Genomic DNA, 15,431 nt, shown 5'->3' on the forward strand with positions numbered 1-15,431 from the left:
ATAGCCCACCTTTGCAAATAACCTTAAATCTGCAAAAGAGCACCCCCAAATACTTAGGCAAAAAATACAAAAAGAAGTTGCCCTAGGCAGAGTAGCGGGTCCTTTCCCAACACCACCAATCAGTAACCTAAGAGTTTCCCCTCTGGGAATAATCCCCAAAAAAGAGCCAGGTTCATTCCGTCTTATCCATCATTTATCTTACCCAAAAGGAGAGTCTGTGAATGACGGTATTACGTCTGAAGACGCCTCGATGTCCTACGCGTCGTTCGACAGAGCAGTAATGTTAGTACGCGATGCAGGGCCTGGAGTGCTGCTCGCTAAATTCGACATAGAATCCACCTTTCGCCTACTTCCGGTACACCCAGACTGCTACCACCTGCTGGGATGCCAAGTGGACAATGAATACTTCTACGACACTTGCCTCCCAATGGGTTGTTCAATATCTTGTTATTACTTTGAGCTATTCAGTTCCTTCCTAGAATGGGTGCTGAGGTACGAAACCGGCAGTAGGTCCATCACACATTACCTAGATGACTTCCTATTCGTCGGACCCAAAGACTCAAAGCAATGCCAATCATTACTCAACGCATTCACAAACATCTCGCGACGGTTCGGAGTCCCATTATGCCCTACAAAGACCATAGGCCCCACAACAAAGCAGTCCTTCTTAGGCATCGAAATCGACACCACGGCAAGGTTGTTCCGCCTCCCAACAGAAAAAATACAAAAAACATTACACCTGATCTAGGTTTTTTGCGCAGTATGGAAAGTAACACTACAACAGATGCAAGTGTTACTAGGGCTCCTCGTGTTTGCGAGCCGGGTGATGCCAGTTGGAAGATTTTTTTCTCGCCGTTTATCCCTTGCAACAAAAAGTGCATTAAAACCGAGTCATAGAATCAGAATCAGCAGGCGGCTTCGGGCGGACTTAGAGGTGTGGAAAAACTTCTTACAATCATTCAACGGTCACACGTTATTTATGTCAGCAGAACAGTCCAACATTCAACTAAGATTATTCACCGGGGCGGCAGAAGCGGGCGGATATGCAGCGATACTAGATAACCAGTGGTGCACAGGCTTATGGCCTCCGTATTGGTTGGAACAAGGGTTAACAAAAAACCACACACTACTAGAAATCTTTCCAATAGTGGTAGCCATAGAAATATGGGTCACGTACCTAGCGAACAAAAATATATATGATTCATGACAACTAACACCAGCCTAGCGCATTGCATAAACAAGATGGCATCATCGTCTCTCCCAGTGCTAGGCCTACTACGCCGGCTAGCATTCCTGTGCCTAAAACACAATGTATGGGTCCGCGCTAGCCACTATGCTGAGGGGTCTAACGCTGCTGCTAACGCTTTATCACAATTCAATTGGCAGATTTTCACAGAGCTCTTCCACAACGCCCACCCATCGGGCAACAGTTGCCCACCCTCCCTATGGGATCTAGTGGCGAATAGTTGATGCCATTAATCAGAGCGTCAGTTGCCCCGTCAACGTGGCAAGCATACGGTAAGGCATGGGAACAGTGGACACGGCTAGTAGCAGGCAGACGGGTTGACCAATGTGAACAAGCCAGATTACAAGTCACCATAGAATTTCTCCACCAGCTAATGATGAGGGGCATATCAGGAGCGTCAGCGCAGCGGTGTCTGACCGGAGTAGCATTTCACTTCCAACTACTGAATTGGGGAGATGTGACAAAGAGATTCATCATCAGACAATCCATAAAAGGGTGGAAAAGGGGTCAGCCAAGTCAGGAGTGTAGACGTCCCGTCCCGTGTCACTAAAACTGATTTCTCACATCATATCCCTAACACCATTAACATGACACTCACAATTTGAAGCAACACTACTGTCTACTGCATTTGTGATCGCCTTCTTCGGGGCGCTATGCATGAGCGAATTAGTCCCTCAATCCAAAATTACCACCAGTGGAGGCTTATTACACCAGGACGTAGTCATAGCCAATAATGCAATACGTCTACGCATACGCCAATCGAAAACGGTTCCAGCGGGCAGGGGCACTTGGGTACTTCTACAGCCCACAAACGGTACACTGAGTCGGGTAACAATAGTAAAAACATATCTAACCATCAGATCACAAAGTAATTTCTTCCTATCACACATTGATGGAACGCCATTATCAAGATACCAGTTCCAACCTATATTTAATAAATGCATAACATCGGGAGGGAACCACCCTAAAGATTACGGGACACACTCATTCCGCATAGGCGCGGCCACGGAAGCAGCAAGAGCAGGACTGTCAGAAACTTCAGAGGATAGGGAGATGGCGATCCACGTGTTTGGCGAGATACATAAGACCGGACTTGTTATCCTAACGTGGTTTGTTTCTTTTACAGGTGACGCTAAGCCAACAGTGTGGGTGATAGGCCACTCGTATATATATTGGCCAGAAAAAAGGGCGAAAGTCTGCCCAGGCGGGAGGAAATTAGAGTTTCATAACACATATTTCAACTGGAGAGGTATTAGAGGCCTGCTATGGCCACAGGTACTAATGGAGGTGATTGAGATAGGGAGAGAGGTGACAGGTCCGGTCATATTAGTGATATGTGGTGCCCCTGAGGGTTCGGTCGCCACAGAGGTACTGCATCTCATCCAGAGGTGTGGTATCTCACTCTCAGGTAAGGAAGGAGTATGGCTCGGGACCCTAACACCCGCATTCACTACACCACATTTCTGGGGGACAGGGCGAGATTGCTCCTATGGGAGAGCACAGTCCCTGATCCCTGGCTGGAGTGGGGGGAACCACCTAGAGAGGGGGAACCATGTAGTGGAGGAAGTAGATCCTGGGAGCACTTGAGTAGGAGCAGTATAAAATAGAGACACCATCTTAGATCAGAGTTCAGTTCAGTCAGAGGAGGAGAAGTGACAGGAGCAGAGGCTCTGTATGAGCTCTGCTCCAGAGGCGGGCCTAGCCTGTGAGGCCCAAGTCTGAGAGGAGAGGGACCAGGACGGCTCCAGGAATGAGGAGTGAAGGGACCCTAGGGGTACGGGCTGTGCAGCAAGCCACCCGTATGCCCGCTGCTATCAGGAGGTAGAGGGGTCAGGCCAGATAAGGGGTACCGGTCCCTCAACTAGTGCAGAACTGCAAGGCTCAACTAGAAACCGGAGGCTGCAGCACTTTATGTACCGTTAGCCAAAAGTCCACACCAGTCTCACTAAGAAGGTGGCCACATAGGACCCAGGGGACGGAACCTACGTCGCCCGCCAAGACCCGCGGGTACCAGATTGGAGTCACTAGGTGTGAGGTGCAGGGAGAAGGCCAGGGAGAGGAGACAGAAGGGGTCCTGCTAAATACTCTGGAGCTACCTGGGGGTGGACTGAGCCCCTCACTGAGTAAACACAGGACGACGGGGGAAGTCGTGATCTGCAGTGATGACTTGGCATGAAACAACTGTGAGTAAAGTACCTGAGACTGCATCCCATTGACTCCGTGTTTATTACTGACTCCCTGCACAATAACCACCATCATCCACACGCACTGCCCTGAAGCTACACTCTTCCTGTGGGGAGTTATACCACCCGTGTTGCCAAACCACCAGCTTCAGAGGACTGTTCCGCAGCAGCGGCCTCATTAGCCGCACCCCACAGGTGGCGTTGTCGGACATTATATATAACCTATACACAGATACTACCCTTGGATTGACCGCCCTGGGTCACGGACCCTCTCACCGCCACTGTGACTACAACCCCCAGCGTCTACCGGCCCGGCTCCGGGTACCCCACGGGCCAGGGGGCGCGTCAGATACATGCCGGGGGAAATGACCTCGGTCATTACAAGAGCGCATAACTAATGGCAATAATGAAGCTAGACACTGAGCGCTTCAGAGAATTTTTCTCAAAACTAACGATAGTATGGTCGGAGATGGTGCCGAGAGCGGTATGGCAAGGTGCGCGAGACATCACGGCCATTGAACGGACAAGGCGGGTAATAAATATTCGGATGGCAAAATTTAGAAGAGACAGAGGCAGTGTAGTGATACGACACCGACAACTGGAAGGAGATAAAGCAGGCCTCATACGGCCCGACGGTGTTCACTTAATGGATATTGGACTGGACATATTCCTGTCAGGACTCCAGGACGGAGTGGAACAAGCGTTAAGAGTGATGGGTGGGGGTCAGAGTCCTGCATACGAGTACGCAGGATCCTCCATGGCCTGGAAATAGAAAGGACATGTTGGAGAGTTACACTTGTTGGCCAACTTGCCGGAGTGGAGACCCAGGGCATGCTGCAACAAAAATAAAATGCCTTTCTAATGGAATGAGTATAAAGAGTTAATAAAGCTGTGACCGATCCTCGCCCATCCAGTTGTAAGACTTACATGATTGTATTGTCAAGGAAAGGGGGGCTGAGCGTCGGGGTTTGGTTGGGGGTCCCCACAGTCTGTGTTTTCTGTGAGATTTATATATTTCATCTGTAGTTTTTCTTTTTTTTTTTTAAGAGTAAAAGGCAAAAATAAATGACTTTATAGGATCTAGAGCGCTGCACAGGGCCGTACATCTGACCAACATGCTGTAAGGGTCCCGGGTCCATATTTTTTTTACTGAGGCTAGAAAAATAGATAGAACAAAAAAATGAAGCAATACCAGAAAAAGTGCAGGGAGAGGCGTCGGCCCACCGATCTATGGTACATGAAGACGCAGAGGCACTGCGCAGCTCCATAGGAGATTCCCTGCAAAGAACTGCTGGATTTATTGGCCAATGTGAACAGGCGGCAATGTTTTGGCTCGAGAGCACGAGAGGCTTTGTCAAGCAAATTCAGAGTTTATAGAGAGATCACATTCGTGTAATCAGGCGGTAATCACACAAGATGGAGATCCCGGCAGTAATGGTCGGGGGTTCAGTGATAGAGGGTCTTGCTGGGTGACACTTTGCAGCCCCCGGCCGGATCCTCAACCTGCTTTGTTTCTGCTCCATTTGTTAAATATTTTTTTGGATTACTAGATGGATCGTAAATGAATAAATGTAACGTGTTGTATATTATAAGCATCAAACAGCAGACGTTTCTGTAGGGATCTGTGCACACAGTAACGTCCTCACAGGCTGGACTCCTGCTAGTTATAAAAATAAAGCCATTTACAGAAATACTCCCCAGCAAGAAACACTGGGCCGATTCATCAAAGCTTCAGAGTTCTGGAGGAAAAGCTTTGAAAAGTCACAAAATGTCATCACAAGGTGGACGGAGGCGCTCGCAACGTGTCACACGCCTCATTGTGGTCAGACGCTGGTGGCGAAGTGTCATTACCAGGAGCTAACAGAAGAGGGCGCTGCAGTCCGATAGCTCCAATCCCACCTACTGTGGAGCTGGATGTGGCCCCCTGACCTTCCGGACCCCTGCACGGCCGCACAGAATACCCCAATGACATGGCCGCCCCGAGCATTACGTCTCCATCAGCTGACGCCTGTCTAATCAGAAGAACGACTGTGTGCGGGCGATGCCGGGCCCAACATCCGAGGATAGATAATAGATAGATGATAGATAGATGATAGATGATAGATAGATAATAGATAGATAATAGATAGATGATAGATGATAGATAATAGATAGATGATAGATAGATAATAGATAGATGATAGATGATAGATAGATGATAGATGATAGATAGATGATAGATAATAGATAGATGATAGATAGATGATAGATAGATGATAGATAGATGATAGATAATAGATAGATAATAGATGATAGATAATAGATAGATGATAGATAGATAATAGATAGATAATAGATAGATGATAGATAATAGATAGATAATAGATAGATAGATAGATAATAGATAGATGATAGATAGATGATAGATAATAGATAGATAATAGATAGATGATATATAATAGATAGATAATAGAGAGATGATAGATAATAGATAGATAATAGATGGATAATAGATGATAGATAATAGATAGATGATAGATAATAGATAGATGATAGATAGATGATAGATAGATGATAGATAGATAATAGATAGATGATAGATAGATGATAGATAATAGATAGATGATAGATAATAGATAGATAATAGATAGATGATAGATAGATGATAGATAGATAATAGATAGATAATAGATAGATAATAGATAATAGATAGATAATAGATAGATAATAGATAGATAGATAATAGATAGATAATAGATATATATAGTAGATAGATGATAGATAATAGATAATAGATAATAGATGGATAATAGATAGATAATAGATAGATGATAAATGATAGATAATAGATAATAGATAATAGATAATAGATAGATAATAGATAGATGATAGATGATAGATAGATGATAGATGATAGATAATAGATAGATAATAGATAGATAATAGATAGATGATAGATGATAGATAGATGATAGATAGATAATAGATAGATAGATAATAGATAATAGATAGATAATAGATAATAGATATATAGATAGATGATAGATAGATGATAGATAATAGACAGATGATAGATAATAGATAGATAATAGATAGATGATAGATAATAGATAGATAAAATAGATAATAGATAGATAATAGATAGATAAAATAGATAATAGATAGATAATAGATAGATAAAATAGATAATAGATAGATAATAGATAGATAATAGATAGATAAAATAGATAATTGACAGATAATAGATAGAGATAGATGATAGATAGATAATAGATAGATAATAGATAGATAATAGATAATAGATGGATAATATATAGATGATAGATAGATAATAGATAGATGATAGATAATAGATAGATAATAGATAGATGATAGATAATAGATAGATAATAGATAGATAATAGATAGATGATAGATAGATAGATAATAGATAGATAATAGATAATAGATAGATGATAGATAGATGATAGATAATAGATAGATAATAGATAGATAATAGATAGATGATAGATAATAGATAGATAATAGATGATAGATAATAGATAGATGATAGATAGATAATAGATAGATAATAGATAATAGATAGATGATAGATAGATAGATGATAGATAATAGATAGATAATAGATAGATAATAGATAGATAATAGATAGATGATAGATAGATAGATAATAGATAGATAATAGATAGATAATAAATAGATGATAGATAGATGATAGATGATAGATAATAGATAGATAATAGATAGATGATATATAATAGATAGATAATAGATAGATGATAGATAATAGATAGATAATAGATGGATAATAGATAGATAGATAATAGATAGATGATAGATAGATGATAGATAGATGATAGATAATAGATAGATAATAGATAGATAATAGCTAGATGATAGATAGATGATAGATAATAGATAGATGATAGATAATAGATAGATAATAGATAGATGATAGATAGATGATAGATAGATAATAGATAGATAATAGATAGATAATAGATATATATAGTAGATACATGATAGATAATAGATAATAGATAGATAATAGATGGATAATAGATAGATAGATAATAGATAGATGATAGATGATAGATAGATGATAGATGATAGATAATAGATAGATAATAGATAATAGATAGATAATAGATAGATGATAGATGATAGATAGATGATAGATGATAGATAATAGATAGATAATAGATAGATAATAGATAGATGATAGATAGATGATAGATAGATAATAGATAGATAGATAATAGATAGATGATAGATAATAGATAGATAATAGATAATAGATAGATAATAGATAATAGATATATAGATAGATGATAGATAGATGATAGATAATAGACAGATGATAGATAATAGATAGATAATAGATAGATGATAGATAATAGATAGATAAAATAGATAATAGATAGATAATAGATAGATAAAATAGATAATAGATAGATAATAGATAGATAATAGATAGATAAAATAGATAATAGATAGATAATAGATAGAGATAGATGATAGATAGATAGTAGATAGATAATAGATAATAGATAGATAATAGATAATAGATAGATAATAGACAGATGATAGATAATAGATAGATAATAGATAATATATAGATAATAGACAGATGATAGATAGATGATAGATATATAGATAATAGATAGATAATAGATAGATGATAGATAGATGATAGATAGATGATAGATAATAGATAGATAATAGATAGATAGATAGATAATAGATAGATAATAGATAGATGATAGATAGATGATAGATAGATGATAGATAAATAGATAATAGATAGATGATAGATAATAGATAGATAATAAATATCAGATAGATAATAGATAGATGATAGATAATAGATAGATGATAGATAGATAATAGATAGATGATAATAGATAGATAATAGATAGATGATAGATAGATGATAGATAATAGATAGATAATAGATAGATAATAGATAGATGATAGATAATAGATAGATAATAGATAGATGATAGATAATAGATAGATGATAGATAGATAATAGATAGATAATAGATAATAGATAGATGATAGATAGATAGATGATAGATAATAGATAGATAATAGATAGATAATAGATAGATAATAGATAGATGATAGATAGATAGATAATAGATAGATAATAGATAGATAATAAATAGATGATAGATAGATGATAGATGATAGATAATAGATAGATAATAGATAGATGATATATAATAGATAGATAATAGATAGATGATAGATAATAGATAGATAATAGATGGATAATAGATAGATAGATAATAGATAGATGATAGATAGATGATAGATAGATGATAGATAATAGATAGATAATAGATAGATAATAGCTAGATGATAGATAGATGATAGATAATAGATAGATGATAGATAATAGATAGATAATAGATAGATGATAGATAGATGATAGATAGATAATAGATAGATAATAGATAGATAATAGATATATATAGTAGATACATGATAGATAATAGATAATAGATAGATAATAGATGGATAATAGATAGATAGATAATAGATAGATGATAGATGATAGATAGATGATAGATGATAGATAATAGATAGATAATAGATAATAGATAGATAATAGATAGATGATAGATGATAGATAGATGATAGATGATAGATAATAGATAGATAATAGATAGATAATAGATAGATGATAGATAGATGATAGATAGATAATAGATAGATAGATAATAGATAGATGATAGATAATAGATAGATAATAGATAATAGATAGATAATAGATAATAGATATATAGATAGATGATAGATAGATGATAGATAATAGACAGATGATAGATAATAGATAGATAATAGATAGATGATAGATAATAGATAGATAAAATAGATAATAGATAGATAATAGATAGATAAAATAGATAATAGATAGATAATAGATAGATAATAGATAGATAAAATAGATAATAGATAGATAATAGATAGAGATAGATGATAGATAGATAGTAGATAGATAATAGATAATAGATAGATAATAGATAATAGATAGATAATAGACAGATGATAGATAATAGATAGATAATAGATAATATATAGATAATAGACAGATGATAGATAGATGATAGATATATAGATAATAGATAGATAATAGATAGATGATAGATAGATGATAGATAGATGATAGATAATAGATAGATAATAGATAGATAGATAGATAATAGATAGATAATAGATAGATGATAGATAGATGATAGATAGATGATAGATAAATAGATAATAGATAGATGATAGATAATAGATAGATAATAAATATCAGATAGATAATAGATAGATGATAGATAATAGATAGATGATAGATAGATAATAGATAGATGATAATAGATAGATAATAGATAGATGATAGATAGATGATAGATAATAGATAGATAATAGATAGATAATAGATAGATGATAGATAATAGATAGATAATAGATAGATGATAGATAATAGATAGATGATAGATAGATAATAGATAGATAATAGATAATAGATAGATGATAGATAGATAGATGATAGATAATAGATAGATAATAGATAGATAATAGATAGATAATAGATAGATGATAGATAGATAGATAATAGATAGATAATAGATAGATAATAAATAGATGATAGATAGATGATAGATGATAGATAATAGATAGATAATAGATAGATGATATATAATAGATAGATAATAGATAGATGATAGATAATAGATAGATAATAGATGGATAATAGATAGATAGATAATAGATAGATGATAGATAGATGATAGATAGATGATAGATAATAGATAGATAATAGATAGATAATAGCTAGATGATAGATAGATGATAGATAATAGATAGATGATAGATAATAGATAGATAATAGATAGATGATAGATAGATGATAGATAGATAATAGATAGATAATAGATAGATAATAGATATATATAGTAGATACATGATAGATAATAGATAATAGATAGATAATAGATGGATAATAGATAGATAGATAATAGATAGATGATAGATGATAGATAGATGATAGATGATAGATAATAGATAGATAATAGATAATAGATAGATAATAGATAGATGATAGATGATAGATAGATGATAGATGATAGATGATAGATAATAGATAGATAATAGATAGATAATAGATAGATGATAGATAGATGATAGATAGATAATAGATAGATAGATAATAGATAGATGATAGATAATAGATAGATAATAGATAATAGATAGATAATAGATAATAGATATATAGATAGATGATAGATAGATGATAGATAATAGACAGATGATAGATAATAGATAGATAATAGATAGATGATAGATAATAGATAGATAAAATAGATAATAGATAGATAATAGATAGATAAAATAGATAATAGATAGATAATAGATAGATAATAGATAGATAAAATAGATAATAGATAGATAATAGATAGAGATAGATGATAGATAGATAGTAGATAGATAATAGATAATAGATAGATAATAGATAATAGATAGATAATAGACAGATGATAGATAATAGATAGATAATAGATAATATATAGATAATAGACAGATGATAGATAGATGATAGATATATAGATAATAGATAGATAATAGATAGATGATAGATAGATGATAGATAATAGATAGATAATAGATAGATAGATAATAGATAGATAATAGATAGATGATAGATAGATGATAGATAGATGATAGATAAATAGATAATAGATAGATGATAGATAATAGATAGATAATAAATATCAGATAGATAATAGATAGATGATAGATAATAGATAGATGATAGATAGATAATAGATAGATGATAATAGATAGATAATAGATAGATGATAGAGAGATAATAGATAGATAATTGATAATATATAGATAATAGACAGATGATAGATAGATGATAGATATATAGATAATAGATAGATGATAGATAGATGATAGATAGATGATAGATGATAGATAGATGATAGATAGATGATAGATAATAGATAGATAATAGATAGATAGATAATAGATAAATAGATAGATGATAGATAGATGATAGATAGATGATAGATAGATGATAGATAAATAGATAATAGATAGATGATAGATAATAGATAGATAATAAATATCAGATAGATAATAGATAGATGATAGATAATAGATAGATGATAGATAGATAATAGATAGATGATAATAGATAGATAATAGATAGATGATAGAGAGATAATAGATAGATAATTGATAATAGATAGATAATAGATAGATGATAGATAGATGATAGATAGATAATAGATGATAGATAATAGATAGATGATAGATAGATAATAGATAGATAATAGACAGATGATAGATAATAGATAATAGATAGATAATAGATAGATGATAGATAATAGATAGATGATAGATAGATGATAGATAATAGATGATAGATAGATAATAGATAGATAATAGATAATAGATAGATAGATAATAGATAGATAATAGATAATAGATGATAGATAGATAATAGATAGATAGATAATAGATAGATGATAGATAGATGATAGATAATAGATAGATGATAGATAATAGATAGATAATAGATAGATGATAGATAATAGATAGATGATAGATAGATAATAGATAGATGATAGATAGATGATAGATAGATAATAGATGATAGATAATAGATAGATGATAGATAGATAATAGATAGATAATAGACAGATGATAGATAATAGATAGATAATAGATAGATGATAGATAATAGATAGATGATAGATAGATAATAAATAGATGATAGATAATAGATAGATAATAGATAGATAGATAATAGATAGATGATAGAGAGATAATAGATAGATAATAGATAATAGATAGATAGATGATAGATGATAGATAATAGATAGATAATAGATGATAGATAATAGACAGATGATAGATAATAGATAGATAATAGATAGATGATAGATAGTAGATAGATAATAGATAGATAATAGATAGATGATAGATAATAGATAGATAGATGATAGATAATAGATAATATATATGTATATAATAGATAGATGATAGATATATATATAATAGATGGATACCCCTGGCAGTGAGCACAGGTAGAGGGCAGTGATGGCCGCCCGGATCATTCTCTTCTCCAGGATTACACAGCGGCGTCTCGTCAGTTTTCTTATCAAACTGAAAATAAAGCAGAAGCAGACAGATGATGCGATATACCGGGGAGGGTCAGTGGTTAATAGAAACATACGTCTCCGGTGGTCTACGATGGCTCAGCGGTTAATGCATGCGTCCCTGGTGGGCTACAGTGTCTTTTTACAAACTAGCTAATACATAGATCGCTGGTGGTATAGAAGGACGGTGATGGAAGTTGGTTTAGTAGTTAACACATCCATGGTGGTATATTTTATGAATATTAACCACTAAGCCATGTTACATAGATATACTGTACAGATATCTAACGTGACTTAGTGGTTAATATATATATATATATATATACTGATGGCTTAGTAGAAATATATACACCTCTGGTGGTCTACAATGGAAGAGCACTTGATACATACAGCCCTGATACTACAGAATGACTTAGTGGTTAATACACACATCCTTGGAAGTTTAGAGGGGCTTAGTGGTTAACTAGTTCCAGAATGCCCATAGACTGTAAACATCCGGGTGGTCCGCACTTTATTCTGCACTAATGGTCCCGAAAAAGGTAAGGAGGAGTAATCTGCCCTCAGGAGATTGCGCACCTGCAGGAGCGGGGAGCGGTCTGCCAGACACAGCCGGACTCCGCAGAGATGGGAGATTGTCACCTCTGCCTTCCTGACTGCTGTATACACTACACTACGCAAACGCTGCGTATAAAGCAGAGGGAGCAGAAACATGGCCTCCTCCTCCTCCGGGCACAGTGACTGTGTGATCTCCGGGTGCAAGGAGGGAGCAGGAACCGCGGGGTCCTAGAAGATTGCGGCTAATCTACAGGGAAATCCGCCACACAAAGGATGTATCAATATGTAAAAGACCTTATGGGGGGCACGGAGTGTAAAATAAATGAAAAAAAAAGCAAAAAAAGAACAACAAAAATGTATCCAATACATAAAAATAAAAGAAAGAGGTGCATTATTACAAATGTTTTCATCCATCCTTTGTGGTCTCAAAAAAAGACCCCGAAGTTCATTTTTTTCTTGACGTTTTTCCCCCGATATCAGCAAATAAAAAATAGAATAAGATTAAAATAAACTTCACAAACAAAAGAGGCAAAATGTATCTGAATATTCCAACCGGAGCATTATCTTTAGAGTTATTAAAAGTGCGATAAACCCTGAAGATGGTCAGGAACGGGGGAAGGTGGTCAGTAATTCCTGGGGGTCTGGAGAGGTTTAGTGGTTAATATTTACATTCCTGGTGGTCTCGGATATTAGAGGGGTTAGCGTTGATATCCAATGTCCGTCCAAGTTCTCCTTTAGGGCAGAGACCTCCATCATCCACATGAAGACTTTTTTAGGATGAAAGTCTTACAATTCTGTGACCCCCGTTTTCCCATCTGCAGTAAAGATTGAGGGTCTCACCTGATTCATCAAGGGCGCCGGTCTCATAGCAGATGGGCAGTAGTGGGATGGAGTCTATAGGATGCGCTCAGTGAGCCCCACTACAGATCGGAGTCAAATGCTCCATTGTTCTTAAAGGTTACTCTGAATATAGAAGGAACAACAATGGGATTCTGGGACGCAGATAAGAATGTGGGGAATGTGGCGGCAAACACTCATCCCATTATCTGCCGCACAGTGTCACTTATTATCTGCACACTAGGGGGCGCCATGGACCAGTGTACAAATACACGACCACAGCACCCTGCGCAATCCAGAGCCGCCATACACTGCGATCAATGGTATCAACACACGGGCAATGTCGCCACCGCGACTTCACACCAGGATCGGAGGCAATTTTTAAGTCACTTTTTTGAAACGTGACTTCTTTTCTCTTCCTTTGTGATCTGAAATTTATCAAAATGTCACAGGGTGAATTTTGTGGAAAATTAAAGAAATAAGGGAACTTGTAACCTGCGTCAAAGAAAAACCGTCTGATGGTCCGACCAGATAGAGGAGAAGACTGATGACGTCAAAGATCAAGAAATGTCCGAAAAAAAGCTTCCATTTCAGCATCCAAAAAGTACAGTCTAATATAATATCAAATTATTGTACACAAGGTAAAGGCAAAAGGGAAAAGTAAATTATATCACAGAATAGCGGCTTGTAGGTTACATCACATTGCCTTATTACTATTACCAGAATACAAGTGAATGAAGAAAAGAGAAATGTAAATCCAATCAGTATCTGGTGACCGCCCGTCGCCTCCATCATCAGTATCTGGTGACCGCCCGTCACCTCCATCATCAGTATCTGGTGACCGCCCGTCGCCTCCATCATCAGTATCTGGTGACCGCCCGTCACCTCCATCATCAGTATCTGGTGACCGCCCGTCACCTCCATCATCAGTATCTGGTGACCGCCCGTCGCCTCCATCATCAGTATCTGGTGACCGCCCGTCGCCTCCATCATCAGTATCTGGTGACCACCCGTCACCTCCATCATCAGTATCTGGTGACCGCATTCCACCTCCATCGTCAGTATCTGGTGACCGCCCGTCGCCTCCATCATCAGTATCTGGTGACCGCATTCCACCTCCATCATCAGTATCTGGTGACCGCCCGTCACCTCCATCATCAGTATCTGGTAACTGCCCGTCACCTCCATCATCAGTATCTGGTGACCGCCCGTCACCTCCATCATCAGTATCTGGTGACCGCCAGTCGCCTCCATCATCAGTATCTGGTGACCGCCCGTCGCCTCCATCATCAGTATCTGGTGACCGCCCGTCGCCTCCATCATCAGTATCTGGTGACCGCATTCCACCTCCATCATCAGTATCTGGTGACCGCCCGTCACCTCCATCATCAGTATCTGGTGACCGCCCGTCGCCTCCATCATCAGTATCTGGTGACCGCCCGTCGCCTCCATCATCAGTATCTG

The 15,431-nt window shown here is 36.1% G+C and overlaps 1 protein-coding gene across 4 annotated transcripts in view; it reads right to left on the minus strand.

Moving 5' to 3' along the window:
- LOC141248978 (ecto-ADP-ribosyltransferase 5-like) overlaps window positions 1-14,118 on the minus strand; it is a 186,485-nt gene extending 172,367 nt beyond the window's left edge. For 3 of the 4 annotated variants that reach the window (XM_073669516.1, XM_073669514.1, XM_073669517.1), the window contains exons 1-2: window positions 13,971-14,118; window positions 12,486-12,582 (exon numbers count right to left, since the gene is read on the minus strand). In XM_073669516.1, coding sequence (XP_073525617.1) covers window positions 12,486-12,533 — 48 coding nt within the window. In that variant the 5' untranslated portion in view covers window positions 12,534-12,582; window positions 13,971-14,118. The remainder of the gene's footprint in view (window positions 1-12,485; window positions 12,583-13,970) is intronic. The other variant, XM_073669515.1, reaches the window with a different exon arrangement.
- Between the last annotated feature and the right edge of the window lie 1,313 nt (window positions 14,119-15,431).

Source organism: Phyllobates terribilis, unplaced genomic scaffold (genome assembly GCF_046119375.1).
Source record: "Phyllobates terribilis strain yellow unplaced genomic scaffold, ASM4611937v1 Scaffold_2__4_contigs__length_985480577, whole genome shotgun sequence".
Taxonomy (NCBI): domain Eukaryota; kingdom Metazoa; phylum Chordata; class Amphibia; order Anura; family Dendrobatidae; genus Phyllobates; species Phyllobates terribilis.